This window comes from Anabrus simplex, chromosome 1 (genome assembly GCF_040414725.1).
Source record: "Anabrus simplex isolate iqAnaSimp1 chromosome 1, ASM4041472v1, whole genome shotgun sequence".
In the NCBI taxonomy this organism is placed as follows: Eukaryota; Metazoa; Arthropoda; class Insecta; order Orthoptera; family Tettigoniidae; genus Anabrus; species Anabrus simplex.
Genome location: NC_090265.1, coordinates 1,148,886,476 through 1,148,904,622, shown reverse-complemented (window position 1 = coordinate 1,148,904,622; position 18,147 = coordinate 1,148,886,476). Strand labels below are relative to the sequence as shown.

At 39.4% G+C, this 18,147-nt stretch overlaps 1 protein-coding gene across 2 annotated transcripts in view; it reads left to right on the top strand.

The window, feature by feature from the left end:
- LOC136876936 (peptidyl-prolyl cis-trans isomerase-like 3) overlaps positions 1-18,147 on the top strand; it is a 147,617-nt gene that overhangs the window by 60,137 nt on the left and 69,333 nt on the right. The window contains exons 2-3 of one of the 2 annotated variants that reach the window (XM_067150703.1): positions 6,687-6,761; positions 13,983-14,144. In XM_067150703.1, coding sequence (XP_067006804.1) covers positions 6,687-6,761; positions 13,983-14,144 — 237 coding nt within the window. The remainder of the gene's footprint in view (positions 1-6,686; positions 6,762-13,982; positions 14,145-18,147) is intronic. The other variant, XM_067150710.1, reaches the window with a different exon arrangement.

Sequence of the window (18,147 nt, the reverse complement as noted above, 5' to 3'; positions counted from 1 at the left end):
GTCCTGTGATCGTCGCTAAGAGTAGATAAGTCTGATACCGATGAGCTCTCATGTAATATCACAACCATCTCAGAACTCGCACATCACAGTCGTCTTTATAGTGCCAGACTTGCTCACTGGTGGCAGCACGTTACAGAAACAGTAAGGTTGTTAGTCATATGTGGCATAGAGATAGAATACAATCCTTTTTACTCATTACACTGAAAATGTCAAAATGAACCACGATGGTGCTTAGTCACCTCTGGCACTGAGCTACTCAAGTGAGTCGTAATAAGCAGCTTTGGCTGTTGATACTGCTCGTTTGGCCACAGATTTTTGTGCATTGTAATTCTGAAGATCTTCATTGGTACAGGACTGCTTTACATGCCTCCTTATCTTCCACAGCCACTTGCACATCATCGTTCCATGCTTATTGGTGTTTCATTTCCCTGGCTTTATCTTTCCAAAGATGGCAGGAACTTCTGTATGTACTTGTCCAAACAAGTCACCCAATATGGCAGATGCAGGTAGATTTGTGTTGACATTGATGGGATCTTTGAATTGTGGCCGCTTTTGGTCTAGATAAGTCATCTGGAGGTCCATGACAAGATGCTGATGTTAGAAGGCAGTTGATACTTCAACATTGGTCACCCACTTCAAGTCTCGTCATCTTATGTGCAGATAATCTATTTGAGTCTCGTACCCCCTTCCACTAGTGTAAGTGATGGGATAAGTTTGCCTTTTCATGAAGTATGTGTTGGTCACTACAAGCTTGTGTGCTTCAGCACAGTCTAAAATCCAGGTACCGTCGTCGTCGGAAGTGACAGATCCATTACCTGTATGACACTGGTTATAGCCATTTCTCACTGATCCAGCACGGCTGTTGAGTTCTCCTCCTAATGCCAGATGTTCTTTGGGACAGATAGTTTTTAAGTGGGCATCCACTCCTTCCCAGAATTCATCCTCGACATCAGAGCATCCGTTTCGGAGTGCATAGCACATGACAAATTGGACAGTTGTTGCACCAAGCTCTATTTTGACAGTCATAAGTCGATCAGATATTCGATGGACATCAACATCTGATACCTCTGACTGATCACGATGCCAACACTGTTTCGAGTGTTGTTTTCATCATTATAATACAGCTTGTATCCTTTGCCTATTTCACTAGCTTTTGCTCCTTTCTACTTGGTTTCTTGAATGCATGCAATGTCAGTGCAGCAATTCCTTGGAGTTTGCCAGTTCTTGGCCTCTTACAGTTATTGTTCCAGTATTGATAGTTGCAATTCATAAATGGACTAGCTTCTTTAACCCATTGTGTCCAGTGGCGAGTAGCCCTCACCCATTTCCCATGCTGCTCGGGTGGGGATTGCATGCGATGCTTCCGGGGGACACCCTCACGTTCATATCCAAAATTTAACTAGCCGTAACCATAGATATAACCCAGGCATACTCCAGTCGATGTGTCACTTTCTCTATCATTGAAGGCATTTTATACCAGGTGTGAAGAAGAGGAGAAGAGATGCCTCTTGCAGCTACTTCACTGAAGTACAGATGCTGCTAATAAAGATAGTTCCTCTCCTTTATCTGCTATTGGGATTTTTGATCCTTTTCTGCTGTCAGAACTGTTGACCATCTTCTCTTTTAACCATGGAAAAGGGCCTTGACTAGCTACTACCAGCCTGGTTGGCTGGACCAAGGTTTTTAAAAAGAGGTGTTACTCCTCTACCACTCACCCTTTGTCCTGACTTGTGACAGGCATTGTCTGGCTTCCCAAACCTTGGGCACAGGTTGGTGGGGTTAGCAGAAAACATGGATGTTTAGGATTAACACCACTACAAATTGGGACCCACTTCGGGATGCTATAACAGACGCGGCTCAGAAGACGATTCCCAACAGACCTAAAGGAAACAAGCACCCATGGTGGTCAAACGAATGCGACGAGGCTATAGAATCCAGGCGACTAGCATGGCTCAAATGGAACCATCATAAAAACGAAACCAACCTACAAGCCTTTATTACACAAAGAAAGAACACGTCCAGCATCATAAGAGGGGCGAAAAGAAAATACAACAAAGAACTGATTAAGCAAGCCGAGGAGGATTTTGGAAAAAACAACTCCAGAGACTTATACAAAGGTCTAAAACAACAGACGACCCAGTTCACACCCCAAACTTTACACTTCCAGAGAACAGACGGATCATTGTGCCTCAATGATGATGACTGCATCAAGACCCTAGCTGATTATTTCCAAGGACTTTTGAATGCTGAAGAACCTGCGCAGCGCCTCCCAGTTAGAGAACCAGCTAACCCGGACACCAAAGACATCCCTCCTTCCACCTATGAAGAAGTAAGAGAGACCATTCAACTTCTCAAGAACAACAAAGCTCCTGGAGAAGACGGAATAGTGGCAGAAATGTTGAAACAAGCTGGTGAGCAAACATTCAGGCACATACACAAAGTAATCCTGGACATATGGGCTAAGGAAAGGCTCCCAGATGATTGGACATCAGCTGTTATCCATCCAATCCACAAGAAGGGAAGCAAAACAGATCCCAGCAACTATAGAGGAATATCACTCCTTTCAGTATCGTATAAAGTCTTTTCCAAGATTCTGGAACAGCACATAACAAGACAACTGGATAAAGAATTAGGAGAATATCAAGCAGGGTTCAGAACTGCAAGGTCTTGTGCTGAACAGATACAAAATCTGAAGACCATCCTTCAATATAGCAAGAAAAGATGCCGACAGTGGGTAGCTATCTTTGTCGACTTCCAGAAGGCATACGACTCCGTGGATAGGATCACACTCTTCAACACCTTAAGAGAACTGGGACTAAACGAAAAAATTAATAGGTTGGTGCAAGCCACCCTGCACAACACCACTTCCAAAGTTAAGTTTAGAGGTCAATTATCAGAGAGCTTCACAATCAAAACAGGGGTGAGGCAAGGAGATGGTATCTCATGCATATTATTTAACTGTGTCCTGGAAAAGATCATAAGAGAATGGACCAGGTCATTACCTGAGAACACCGGATTAAGAATGGGGTTTAAATCAGACAACCTGAGGATTCCATGCCTGGCCTTTGCTGATGACCTTACTTTATTAGCAAACGACATGCATGAGGCCACTATGCAGCTTCAAACACTGCACTCTATTGCAGCTAAAGCGGGCCTCATGATCAACATTGGAAAGACCGAGTTTATGACCAACATCAAAGATGCCCCTACAACAATTGGAGTCAGTGATACAAAACACATCAAGAGAGCTAAAAATGTGAAGTACCTCGGAGAGTGGGTATCAGAGGACCTAAGTGAAACGATGGCTCTTGAACAAAGGAGAATCAAATTAGACAAGGCCTACCATGCCTGCAGAAAACTGTATGCTTCAAAGCATTTATCAAAGAATGTAAAACTGAGACACTATAATGCAGTAGTCAGACCATCAGTCCTCTATGCAGCAGAATGCCTATCCCTAACTAAAAAAAACCCACTGAGAGCCCTGGAAGTGCAAGAACGGAAATTCCTGAGAAGAATAATAGGGCCAAGGATCCTACCAGATGGAAGGCGATGGTACAAACCCAACAATGAGCTCTACCAGCATCAAGAAAACCTCATAGATGCCATCAGGAGAAAACGTCTGACTTTCTATGGACACGTATACAGAATGGATCCTAATAGATTATCCCATAAAATCTTCAAGGTTGCTAACAAAGGCAAAGCTACTGGATTCCCCTGGACCAAACAAGTGGACAAAGATCTTGCAGAGCTTAATATTAATCAAGCCGCCATTACTGACAGAAATGCATACCGTTTAATGGTCAAAACTAAACATTTCCTAACATCCCTTACATCAGCTAGCCACAAAGGAGCCGGGAATTGGTCAGAGGAGCACAGGAAAGAATTCAGCGAGAAAATGAAGGAATACTGGGCCAACAGGAAGGCTCAAGAGGCCACTAAGAACACAATCCAGTATGCTAAAAGGGGCAGACGAAGACAAAAACACAGCTAGAACACAAGCACCGTGGTCCACAGATGGCCTAAACGCAAAGAGAGAGAGAGGTGGTTATGGGTGCTTTTTCTTCTTTGGTTCTAAACAGTGCAACTGTGACTGCACCCCTGAATTTACATGGCAGTTGATAGTTGGAAGGAACACAATGGTAAGCTTGAAAAATGTCTGGAAAAAGGAGGGATGTCATTGAGAGAACCAGATGCAGACTGCTTATTGTCATAATTTTTGTTTTAGCCACTTAAGACTGTGAAGTATGGACCCCTGAAGAAGAAAGCTGAGATGAGAGGGATCGATGCATTTGATCTTTGGTGTTAGCGACATTTGTTGGGAATACCATGGACAGCTAGAATTAGTAATAAGAAAATCTTTGAACATATCATGCCAGAAATCTCCTTTTAAGGGAGTATAGTGAGACAAAATCTATCTTATTTTGGCCATATTATGATAATTACCTCCCTGGAAAAGTCATGCTTGGAATGGTGGGTGATTAAAGAGAAACTTTGAAATGTCAAACTGAAAGAAGCAGGCTGAAATAGAGCATTATCCGAAGGATTACTGAGAGCCGTACTCAACTGAATGAATGAGAGAGTGTGTTTTTAACTTTCACCAAATGGTGCTTGATTGGATATACCGGGTGTCCACAATTAAAGTCATGGTATTCAGTGCAGTACAGCACAGGCTGTAATGATCATAGGAGTCTTAAATTTTGTAGATATGCTAACTAAGCAATGCGCTCGCAAATTATGCCACAAAAATGTTTAGTTCCAAGTTTTGCCACCTGGCAAAAATATGGCGCAATGGTAGGTGTCACAGAAAAAAGGCAGGAAAGCTCAAACACATGATAATTGTAGTTCTGGGAGTTTTATTAGCATTTATGGTACAAACACTGTTCACTATGGCCTCCGAACTCAGCAACATGCTGCATCTGTAACACGGCCTGGTCGACAGTTGCGCTTAGCTACATGTCGTGTGCTAGCCTTTAGATCAGGCAGAGAATGGACATGTCCCTGATAGACATAATCTTTCAAATATCCCCACAACCAGAAGTCACATGGATATAGGTCGGGACCTTGAAGGCCACACATCTGGAAAATGGCTAGAGATAATGCGATCGTTCCTGAAGGTTTCTCAAAGCAATTCTTTCACCTGGCAAGCTATATGTGGCGTTGCCCCATCTTGCATGAAAATAACGGTGTGGTCACAGTTGCGTTCCTGCAAAGCTAGATCACGTGTTGCACAAGGATGTCCCTATAACGTGCAGATGCCACTGTATACCTAACAGGTCCACGAGGAGTCACCTCCTCGAAGAAAAATGGACTGAGAATGAAGGAGCTTGTAAAACCACACCAAACAGTCTTGTGAACTGAATGCAATGGTTGTTCCTGCATAACGTTTGAAGGAGTTGAACCCCATATGTGACAGTTCTGTGCATTCACTACACCCTCCAGAGTAAAATGCGCCTTGTAGGTCCACAGAATATTCCCCGGCCACCTGTTGTCCACTTCCACACATGCCAGAAACCGAAGAGTGAAGTCATAGTGTTGTGCAACATCTTCGGGGTTTCAATTTGTGAACACTATGAAGTTTGTAGGGATGGCAGTGTAAAATGCACTGCAAAATCATGTGAACTGTTGACCGTGGCAGCGACAATTCACGTGACAGCTCAAGCACTGGTTACAGAATTGGGAGAATGATGTGTTGCACAGTCTGCTACAGCTTCAGCAACTTCAACAACAACAACATCCATGGGGATGGAGCGTAGTCTTCTCCCTGGTACGACACCCAATTCACCTGTTTCCTCGAATTTCTTAATAATTTTCTTCAGCCCATTACTTGTCTTGGGTCCTTCACACACTTCACAATGATGTAGGAAATATTAAAATAGAACTGTTCTGTGAATATTGTCCCAGATCATGTGAGGTAAGGTCATCTTGAAAGTTTTGTTGTTGTTGTTGTTGTTGTTGTTGTTGTTGCTGTTGCTTATTTAGCATATTTGTATTCCATGTATTTTCCCTCAATATCACAGACATTAAAAGAAGATGAATTTGTTGCAAAAAATTATAGAATCTGAGGCTAGATGCTGCCCGGCACCATTTGAAATATTATTCTGAGGGGAAATATGCAACTTATAATGCAATATTTCCACAATGCAGCGTTGCTATTGCTACCATTCTGATAAAACAACTTCACTAGTAGTGCACGGTCTCTCTTCCCAATAGGCATTACATTTCAATGGAAAAGTTCAACTTTCTTACGTTACAACAAAGATTCACTTCACAAAAGGACTCAATATGCGTTACCAAGCAACAACCAAGGAACTGACACAACGCAATTCTGCTGAAATAACACTTCAGAGTTATGGAATATTACACATTCTGACCGCTTACAGCGCCATATTTTCGCCTAGTAGCAAAACTTAAAACTAATTTTTGTGGCATAATTCGTGAGAGCATTGCTTAGTTAGCATATCTACAAAATTTCTGACCCCTACGATCATTACAGCCCAGCTATACTGCGCTGAATACCATAACTTTAATCGTGGACACCCTGTATTTTGGAAGATACTTCACTTGTATTTATAATTAGATTTCATAATTGACCAAATTGTTTTTGTTATTTCTGCATGATTGAGTCTCAATTGCCAAAATCATGGTAATATTGACTATATAGAAATGTTTTTTGTTTTTTCTTTCAGTCGGTCACACTTCACACTGATGTAGGAGATATTAAAATAGAACTGTTCTGTGAATATTGTCCCAGATCATGTGAGGTAAGGTCATCTTGAAAGTTTTGTTGTTGTTGTTGTTGTTGTTGTTGTTGTTGTTGTTGCTTATTTAGCATATTTGTATTCCATGTATTTTCCCTCAATATCACAGACATTAAAAGAAGTGAGATGAATTTATTGCAAAAATTTATAGAATCTGAAGCTAGATGCTGCCCGGCACCATTTGAAATAATATTCTGAGGGTAAATATGCAACTTATAATGCTGAACATACCTAGAACCCATACAATTTTGAACATTGATTATGATGTATTAATTGTGGCTTCTTCCTGGGTAAAATATTCCAGAAGTAATGTAGTCTTTATTCCAGAGGAAGAATCATTCTGCGAATCATCTTGATTTCCACAAAATCAGTCGTATTTTGAAACAATTATTCATCCTTCTCTTCTCTTCATTCTACATGCATGATTTCCTTCCAAAAAGCCCCACAGTCACATTCAGCCATTCACCAGACATTATCGTCCAGAAGAAGAATACCAACATTCAGCCGAGTCAAAATGTGAAAATCTAAATTGTTGTGTTAGGTTAGAGAATCTGAAATGAGAAATAAAGTGTAAGCTGGTATGGATAGAGTACACATTAAAGAAACACACAAGTCCAAAATTTTCAACTGCAACCTTCATCAGTAGAGGACAGAATTAGAATGGTGTTGAGCATTGTGGAAAAGTAGATGCTTTTGTGAAGTAAAGGGAGAAGAGAGAGAGACTAGGCAAGAAAAAGAAGAGAGAGAAAAAAAAAAGCAACACCTGTATTATATTAAGGCCTGATGTATCCCTAGAATTGTGCAACTTCGGATACTCTGAGGGCACGAGGATAAGCGTTGAAGGACTTGAGCTGTTAAACGATCATCAAATGTGGTTTGATGGAGCCAAGTGAGAATGAGGATAGGAAGATCCATGTTTTGGGTTTTGCAGAGACTGCAATGGCCACATATTCATTTTTGGCGAGAGTGTTGGTAGTGATACCAATATAGAAAACGGGACAGAGTCTGCATTGAAGCTGGTAGATGACGGTGGATGAAGTGCAGTCGTGACGACCTTGTACAGGGTAAAACTTGTTGGTGCTCAATATGTGTAGATGACTAGGGGAGGGTTTGGGAAGAATGGTGAAATGTTCCAGGAAATGACTGGTGTCACCACCAACAACAGGGGTTAAAATCATTCTTATACTATCCTCCACGAACAAAGGCAGCACCTAAAAATTCTGGACTTGTGTTTTTCTTTTACATGCTCTCTATCAACACATGCTTACATTGTAAGTCATTATTCTGCATCTGTTCCTTGTATATACAGGAAGTACCTGAAATGGGGAATAAACTGATATTGAGCATTGTGGAAAAGTAGATGCTTTTGTGAAGTAAAGGGGGAAGAGAGATAGACTAGGCAAGGAATTGGAGAGAGAGAAAAAAAAAAGCAACACTTGTCTTATATTAAGGCCTGATGTATCCCTAGACCTGTCCAACTTCAGATTCTCTAAGGGCATGAGGATAAATGTTGAAGGACTTGAGCTTATACTTGGTATAAGTGAAGTGCTTTGGCAGAAAGGGTACGATTTTGGATCAGACAACTACGGAATCAACATCACAAAATCAAGTTGGAGAAAATGCAACAGCTGATTTGATAATGAATAAGGAGATAGGACAACAAATAATTTACTGTGACCAGCATAGTGAACAATTGTTGTCAAGATAAACACAAAGCCAAGTTGGTGGGTTTGACTTTGGTTCAGTATGGTAGTATCTGATAGTGCTCAAATAAACCAGCCTTATTGGTAGATTGACTGGCACAATAGAACAACTCATGCAACACATTTCTGGCTCCTCAGAGTCTCTAATAACAATTGTATGCTGATCACAAATTAATATTTGCTAACATTTGGTTCAAGAACTACCAGTGATGGTTATAGACAAATCCTGGAGATATTGGAAGATATAGATTTCATTATGATGAGGCAGGAAGTTCGGAAATGAGGTATTGTATTGCAAGACATTCCCGGGGATAGTTATGAACTCATTTCCAACTTGGTGGTCAAGAAATGCTGACCAAAGTTGAAGAGATGAGAAAAGCAAGGAAATGGAATACAGATAAGTTTAAGAAAAAGGAACTGAAGGAAATGTTTCAAGAAACATTTTGTGCTAGAGCTAAATGAAGAGGTAAAAGAATAGATGAAGAGTGGACTGTTTTAAAGAATAAGAGCAGTAGAGCTCCTAATGAAAAGAAAGGCAAGATCAAGTATAATTAGTGGATAACTTTTGATGTACTAAACCTGACTGATGAACAATGGAAGTAGAAGATTGCAAGAAGTGAAGAGGAGTATAGACAACTAAACAACAAAATATATTGGAGATATAAGACTGCTAAGGGGAAACATGTGGAAGAGAAATGTAAAACTGTTCAAGATTGCATGATTGTAGGAAAGGTAGATGCTGCAAATATGAAAATTAGTTTGTTTTATAGAGAATAAAAGTACATTAAAATTAGGAACATACAAAGAAAATATGGGAAAGAAGACATGCCAGGAATATGGCAGCAACTGTATCATGGTTAAGCAGCAGTAGACTGATGCGATGCCTGGTATAAAAGTCAAAATTTGACAGAGTATTGAGGAACCTAAATAAGAATAGAGCGTCTCAACGGAGACCAGAATCATATGTGATATGAAGGGTTTGGTTGATGGGAAGTCTGGGGATGAAATTTATGGCTCAGGAAATCTGGCTGTCATCCAGTTGTGTGAGGTAACTCATAGCAGTAAAGGCCTTCCTCAGATTAAAATTGTTGGAGGCATGAGCTTTAGGTAGGGTTGCCATAGTTCTAGAATAAAAAATACAGACTTTTTTTGTCCTGGAATCTGAAAGTGGAGAAATGAAATCACTAGTGCAGAACTAAGAATCTGAATATTACTGGACATTTATCTGTTACCTACATATTTTCATATTTAGCTTAGCACATTGGTTACTATAGGGTACCGGTAGTCTATTCTTCATGCCAATCCTCTCTGCTGGAATACTTCTTCTCTGAAGTTAATGCTTCCATTGGTTGAATCAAAGAATTCACTGTGCCAGTAGTGAATTTACTTTTTTCTTTTTTCCCAGCAAATTTGTAAGTTTACTTCTGATAATAATGGTCAGTGAAACAAACATCCAACTATAATGAGAGTTTGAATGCATAGAACAGTTATCTGAATATTTCGTTTGAAATAGATGGAGTCGGAAACATGGGTGAGAGCTCTAAATGCAGATCAGTAGTGATAGATATTTTTGTGTGTGTGTGTGTGTGCGCGTGCGTGCGTGCGTGCGCACACGCTTCCTGACCTCCCAGAATCACTTATATCACATGTGTTAGGTCTACTATTGAGTATGGTAAAAATGTTCTTAGTCATCCACTTGTCTTCCATTATAATAAGTGGCCATAGAACTTGTCATCACTTCTTGATGGATTCCATCAGTCGTTCAGTTTTCTGATACAGTTCCTCCTGTCCTCACAACCTATATTGTCAGCCATGATCTCTGGGCCCATTGTCTTTCAAAGGATGTTCCTCTCAAACTTCTCAGCTTCTCACACCAGCAGAGGCATTCATTTTCTTATAGTCATTCAGTTTTAATCACCGTGTTGTAATGTCTGAATTTAGCTTGCATTGAATTTGCCTTTTTCTTGTACAGGTCGTGTGTTCTGCGAAATGCTCCGGCCATCCTATCTCGCCTACTAATGTTAGCTTCTCTTTCATTAGATCCCACCTGCACAATCTGAGATATTTGAAGCTGTTAACTCTTTCGATCTTAGCATACCCTGTCTTAAGTTGTTGGGGAGCTGTGGGGATATTAGTCAAGTACTGTACTTCGTTTTTCCAAAGGAAATTCATCTGTTTTACAGCTGTATCTGTGTTTCTAGAAAGGATCGCTAAATCATCAGCAAAAGCTAGACAGTTGATCTTGACATCTTTCTTTGAACCTTCAGTATGTACTTGGTTTAGTAAACCTTCCTTGTAAAGTTCTTTCTCTCACTCACAGATAACCTTCTCGGGGTGATAGTGGGTTCGAATCCCACTGTCGGCAGCCCTGAAGATGGTTTTCCATTGTTTCCCATTTTCACACCAGGCAAATGCTGGGCCTGTACCTTAATTAAGGCCACGGCCGCTTCCTTCCAACTCCTAGGCCTTTCCTATCCCATCGTCGCCATAAGACCTATCTGTGTCAGTGCGACGTAAAGCCACTAGCAAAAAAAAAGAAAAAAGGAAAAAAAGATAACTTTCTCCAACACACAGTTAAAAAGTGTCGGTGATAGTCCATCGCCTTGCCTTACTCCTGTTTTAATTTCAAACTACTTGGAAAATTCACCCATGAATTTTACTTTAGAGCAGATGAGAGTTAGTGTCTGCTTGATAATTTATGTCGTTTTATCATGCACTCCAAATTCACTCAAAATGTCAATTAACACTTTGCGGTCTACGGAATCATATGTTTTTTTGTTTTTTTTAAAATCTACTAAGACAGCTACCAGATTTTTTGGGGTGTAATTTTCCATGACTCTTTTCAAACTCCACATCTGCTCAGTGCATGACACCACCACCTTGTTGTTCACCAAGTCAGTGATCTATTTGCTCCACTACTCTGGTCTGAAGGGATTTTGAGAGTACCTTGTATGCTATAGGTAAAATAGAGATGCCACGGTAATTGTTGACATCTGTTTATTCACCTTTTTCTTTTTTGTGTGTGTAATTGGTGCATCGATGCCATTTTCCACTCATCGGGGATCTTTTCAGTATCCCAAATCTTTACCAATTCATGGACTAATGCCTGGATGGTTATTTCTCCACCACTTTTCAGTATCTCTGCTGGTGACTGAATCATCCCCTGCAGGTTTGTTGTTCTTCAGTTCCATGACTATCCTTTGAATCTCATCTTTGTTTGGTGGGACTGAATCTTTGTTTCTTTGTTCTGAAAGAATTTTTGGCCATTTATCCCTGGGTTCATCACACTTCAACAGTTCATCAAAATAGCTTGCTAGGATCTCACAGTTTTCTTTATTGCTTACAACCAATTCCTCATCCTTTCTCCAAACGTTTAGGCTTTGTGCCTGATAACCTTCCAAAGTGCTGTTTCAAGGTCTTATAAAAGTTCTGACTGTTGTTTTTCTTAAATTCCGATTCAATGCCTTGTATTTCTTTCATTAATTCATTTGTTTTGGCTTGTCGAAGAGTTTTAGCCGTCTGTTTCTGCACTCTGTAAGTATTAAATTTATCCTTTGTTTTATCAGCATGCCATACTTTGAAGGCCACTTCTCTTTGATCGGTTGCTTTATCATAATCTTCATTTCAGCCTTTTTAATGGTGCTATTTCCTTTGCAGTGCCAACCACATTTTTCTGGATTTCCTGCCAGGTCCCCATTTTTCTTTCTTGTAAAAATTCCTGAAAACCACGTTCATTTCATAATAGCTTTTTTTTTTTACAATTGGCTTCAAATCCCACAGACACAGGTAGGTCTTATAGCAACAATGGGATAGGAAAGGCCTAGAAGTGGGAAGGAAGTGTCCATGGCTTTAATTAAGGTACAGCCCCAGCATTTGCCTGGTGTGAAAATTGTAAACAAGGGAAAACCATCTTCAGGGCTGCCAACAGTGGGGTTCGAACCCACTATCTTCCGGAGGCAAGCTCACAGCTGCACGCCCCTAACTGCACGGCCAATTAGCCCAGTTCATGGTCAATCTTTATTACCTTCTGTGGGTTTAGTCTTCTCTTATTTAATGGAAGAGCCCTAAATTTTTTGTGAGTTAAGAAGTAGTCCAAGTCAAGATTGGCTCCTTTCCGTACTTCTACATTCATAATTTCTCTAAAAATCCTCTGTGACATTGCAACATTACCTAGTTGAAATTCACCCGGCGTTATCCCTAGGAGACCACCCTGTTTTCTTTTTCTTGGGAAGTATTTTGAAGTATGTAGAAAGTTTAAGATGAAAGGTTTCACACAATTCGACAAGTCTTTTACCATTTGTGAGTGTTTTTTATTGTGGGCAGGGGAATAGCTCACTGTCTTCCGAAACTGTTATTCCTTTCCGACTTGAGCATTGAAATCGACCATTAAAATTTGTATTTGTAATAATAATGTTAGTTGCTTTACATCCCACTAACTACTTTCATGGTTTTCGGAGGTGCCGAGGTGCTGGAAATCAGTCATGCAGGAGTACTTTTATGTGCCAGTAAATCTACCAACACGAGGCTGATGTATTTGAGCACCTTCAAATACCACCAGACTGAGCCAGGATCGAACCTGCCAAGTTGGGGGTCAGAATGCCAGCGCCTCAATCATCTGAGCCACCTATCTGTGTGTGTGCAGTGTAGAGCAAATTGTAAATTGTAAATTAACTAAAATAACCAGTTGTGTGTGTGGATATATATATTCATGCAGAAATTCTTCATTTGTTTTGGACTTAATAGTCTGATCATGAAATCTTTATATATCTGTAAGTTGGCATTTCCTGTTCTGTTATTAAAAAGATTTTCCAATTCATTATTGTTAAGAGTAAATTTCATTGGGTTAAGTGAACATTTAATAGAATTTATTTTTGGGGATGACTGTAATCTATTCCACTATTTGTAGGGTTTCTCCAACTTTCTACTGTCTTTCAAATCTTTAAATCATTTCTTTAGTTGCAGTAAATTCTGCATTTTAAAATTCAATTAAATTTCTTTTTTTCTCTTTTTTTCCTGTTCCTCTTGAATTTTTTATATTTTTATGTATAGAAACTAACTTATATAGTTTTTAAAATCCTTTTCCTCTTATTGCAAGTTGTTTGAATTTTTGATGTCACTATAACATTTATCATGTTAATTCATAACGTGCAATATATCTTGTTAATAATTTATAAATATAAGAGCATTGGATGCTACTAATCCCAGCAATTTCCATTTCCAGCCCCAAGCAAATGTTGAGCTGTACCTTAATTAAGGTTACAGTCATTTCCTAAACATCCTAGCCAAAAAAACCTGTCTTGAGTTGGTGCAGCATTAAACCACTTGCAAAATATTATTATTTTTTGAAATAGGTAGATCGTACTGGAGAACAAAAAGATTGTACATCCTAAAATGTGGACCCTGCTTGTAACTTTTCTTTGTTAACTACTGATGTGTTATTTTCTTTAAATTTTTGTTCAGAATACCATCTATTTAACTGTTTGAATATTGAAAATTTTATTTCTTCTTATTTCTTCTCCAGAACTTCCTTGCTCTTTGTGCCAGTGACTATTACAATGGTTGTCTGTTTCACCGCAACATAAAGGGCTTTATCGTACAGACAGGTGATCCAACTCATACAGGAAAAGGAGGATCTTCCATATGGGGGAAAAAGTTTGAGGATGAGTTTAAGGAAGATCTCAAGGTAATAATAATTATTCGGTTTCTCAGAAATTGTTTAATGTTCTTGTTTGGAGAGCTGGTAATTCTGACTGAAGTCTTTGAACATGTAGAGTTGGAATGGCTTGTAAGTTTAGTCCAAACAAAAATTGATATAACTCAAATCTCATGGTTCAATTCGATCAGTATTTTTAATCATGCTTGAAGATGCTTCTTGGCTCTCTTCTCTCTGTTTAGTTTTATCAGTGAAGACAGTCTTTGACTGATTACATTTATATTTTCCCTTGCTTCAAAAATATTATACATACAGAACATTTTTTTCAGGGAGCACATGTACCCCTTAAAGATTTGGAAACTTCATAGGAGGAAAACTGTTTCAAAATCCCTGCCAAAAGAATTGCCTATAATTCCGAACACCTCCCGCACTTTAAAAAAAAAAAAATATTGATTCTAAAAATGAGGTGCAGGTCTTATTCAATCCTTTCATTTCGCAGCATAATACTTCACGCGTCTTAGGGTAAGTGTTGGCACTGGATTCCACCATGTCTTCTGACATCGTTTGAAAATAACAAGTGGACATGTGTGTACCATATTGTACTATCTTATGTATTTCATGTGATAATGGAGATTAGTTCTATAATATAAAAGTGTGTAAAATTTTCCTGAAATTCGGCTGTAGTTCATAAGCTCAGTAAAATTATTTCTAAGTATGGAACAACCCTGAAATTGGACATCGGCACACTCGTAGTTTCCTTGACTTGGCATCTGAGCTTCTCAGCGTGTGTTCTGCCAGCCCCAAATACACTTTCCTTTTTATTTTATCGTAAACGCTCGGTGGCATTAGTCTACAGTCTTACGTTCTTAGAGTACCACATGTAAATATGAATTCAACAAAGCATTTGCAGTCTTTTACTGTAAGTGAAAAATTGGAAGTTGTGAAGGAAGCTGAAATTATCGGAAAACGTGCCGCCGGTAGGAAATATAATATAGATGAATCTTGTATTTGAGATTGGAGAAAGAAGAAAGATTTCCTTTAAGGTTGATGATGATGATGATGATGCTTGTTGTTTAAAGGGGCCTAACATCAAGGTCATCGGCCCCTAATGGTACGAAATGAGACGAAATGAAATGACAAATTAAAAGTACAAAATCCTCCCCTGACCAGAATTCAAAGCGTGAGGACGAAGAATGAATGGATGGATATGAATTTAAAATGATCAATGGAACCGACCCTCAGTGCCTCACATGCACAGAAGCTGGCACAAAACAATAGTATTTCTGACCAAGGGACTGCTTCTATAGCACGATGCTGAATCGATTATGCTTGTAGTCGAAACGGGTCCAAAATCCAGGTCATCGGCCCCTTGTAATGGTACTTATTGCTAGGAAAGTAGAACCATGCTATTTGTCATTTGGCAGTACTAATCAAAAGTAGCGTAGACTCGCGGTATTCCACACATTATGGTACTATTCACAGGTAGTGTAATGCGCACGTGTAACACAGACCTATGGTGTTTCGCACATTGTGGCACTATTAACAGGCAACGCAAACCTATGGCATTCCTTACATAAGTGGACTAACCACAGGGACCCGTACTATTCTGTGGTATTCCTCACATAGTGGGAACTAAGCATAGGCAAGGCAGAACTATGGTGTCGCTCATCCCATAGTGTTGCTCATATAGGAGTATGAATCACAGGTACTGTAAGACCCTCATCCTGATTCACACACTGTCGCTACTAATCACAAACCTATTGCGTACCTAACATAGTGGTACTACGCGCAAGTAAATGCGACCCATGGTGTTTCCTGCGTGATGGTACTAATTACAAGTAGTCTCATGGTTCTAATTTGATCATCCCTTGGGCGCCCCTTTTAGTCACCTCTTACGACAGGCAGGGATACCGTGGGTGTATTCTACATGTGCATCCCCCACCCGCAGGGGTGATTTCCTTTTAAACAGTAATGATGACTGTAGAGCTTTCCGCGGGCAGAGTGCACAGTTTCCTGAAATTCAAAAGATTCTGTACTAATGCTTAACAGAAAGGTGGGAATTGGGATATGGTGTGTCTACCAAAATGTGCTAATTAAAAGCACTAGAAATGGCAAAAGAACTTTCTACGCCAGAGTTTAAAGCAAGCCGAGGGTGTATCAGAAATTTATCCGAGAGGAATGGACTGAGCATTCAATCAATCAATCAATCAATCAATCAGTACTGATCTGCATTTAGGACAGTCGCCCAGGTGGCAGATTCCCTTCTGTTGTTTTCTTAGCCTTTTCTTAAATGATTTCAAAGAAATTGCATATTTATTGAACATCTCCCTTGGTAAGTTATTCCAATCCCTAACTTGCCTTCCTATAAATGAAAATTTGCCCCAATTTTTCCCCTTGAATTCCAACTTTATCTTCATATTGTGATCTTTCCTACTCAAATTCGTCTGCTAATGTCATTCCACGCCATCTCTCCGTTGACAGCTCGGAACATACCACTTATTAATTTGAAACAATTAAGTTTATTGAATTGGTCAACCTATTCAATACAATACATTCATGAGAATGTTTATAACTTAAGCATGACACTTAAATTGGGACATGTTTCACCCTTGTTGTGGACATCGTCAGCCTATCTCTCAGCCTCAAAATCAATTGTCATCGAGATCCCGATACATTTGTATTAAACCCTCTTATAACTAATATAGTAGTATGAGTTAAAAATACAATATTACAGTCCTTTACTGACAGGTAAACAAGATTTAGTGGAGTTCTTGAAAAAGTCTTTGAAATAATTCGTAAGTTATCTGGTGTTGGCACCTATTAAAATAATTATCATGTGGTTAGGCACACTCTGTCTTGATACAGTTGTGTCTTGTTCATTTACCTTCTCCCTTAACATTTTAGTTGTGGGCTAGTCGCCATTGAAATTTGTGTCCTATTATTCTAATTTTTCTTCAAACAATCTTACCCCACTTTTCCTTTCCCTAGTCATTTCATGTCTTATTTAATGCATATATTCCCCGGGCCTAGTTCTCGCTATTATGCTCTGGTTCTTAAAGCATGAATCCTCCCTGATATGTGCTGCTAACTTCTACTGAGTGTTCTTATTGCGATGCTCCGCCCCTTAACCAATGAGAGCTCTCGATCTTGTCAGCGCTATCTTCCTCATCTAGCGGGCGTGACGCCATTATGGTTTTGTTGTTTGAGTGTGATGGATCGCTGGTGTGCTTGGTGTCTCCTACAGGACCAGATTTTGGTCCGCATTATGGATAAATAATCTGTATGCGAGGGTTCTTTCTTGCCCTCAGAGCATCATAATATTTCTACCTTCTTGGAAATGTCCCCGGGCCATATGGATTATTTATTTCTCGGATAATTGTGTTGACGTGAGTATTGGAAAATGTCACTAACACATCTCTGCAAGCTTCCTGGAATCTCTAAGTTCTTCTTAAGTGAAAATGGTCTTCTGTACTGCATCTATGAGTTTGGAAAAACTATTATTCGGACTAGAGGCATTTTAGGTCTCCTAAAAAGGTTCCATCTTCTTGTCTTGGCTTTTAATTTTATTGATTGTATCTTTAAACATATTCGGGTTTCCTTGTAAAATTAAGTTAAATATATAGATATCTGTACTAAATGATCGTGTTCTGTATGCATATTAATGCTTATCATGTTACATTTACTTTGGGTGAAACAAAATTATTATTATCAATTATGTTGGAAGGATAGAGTGTAATATTATTAATGGTGGCTATGAAATTACCCCACTATGTAATTTTTGGGGGATGGTCCACGCGAATTCTCCCCAAGAGGATTGAAATTTTATTTTTATTTTCCCTGTCTTTATTTCTTTTCCTGTTCTTTCAGTTTCTATTTATTACCTGTAATTTGATGGTTTTGCCTCTTGAGTAACGACCATTGTTGTAGTTGTACTGATTGGTCGTGGCTTATGTTCATGGCATGTGTTCGTTGCCATGATGATTTGGAGTTGTTGATGTTGATGATTTTTTTTCTCTGGGACTGCTGGTCAGTT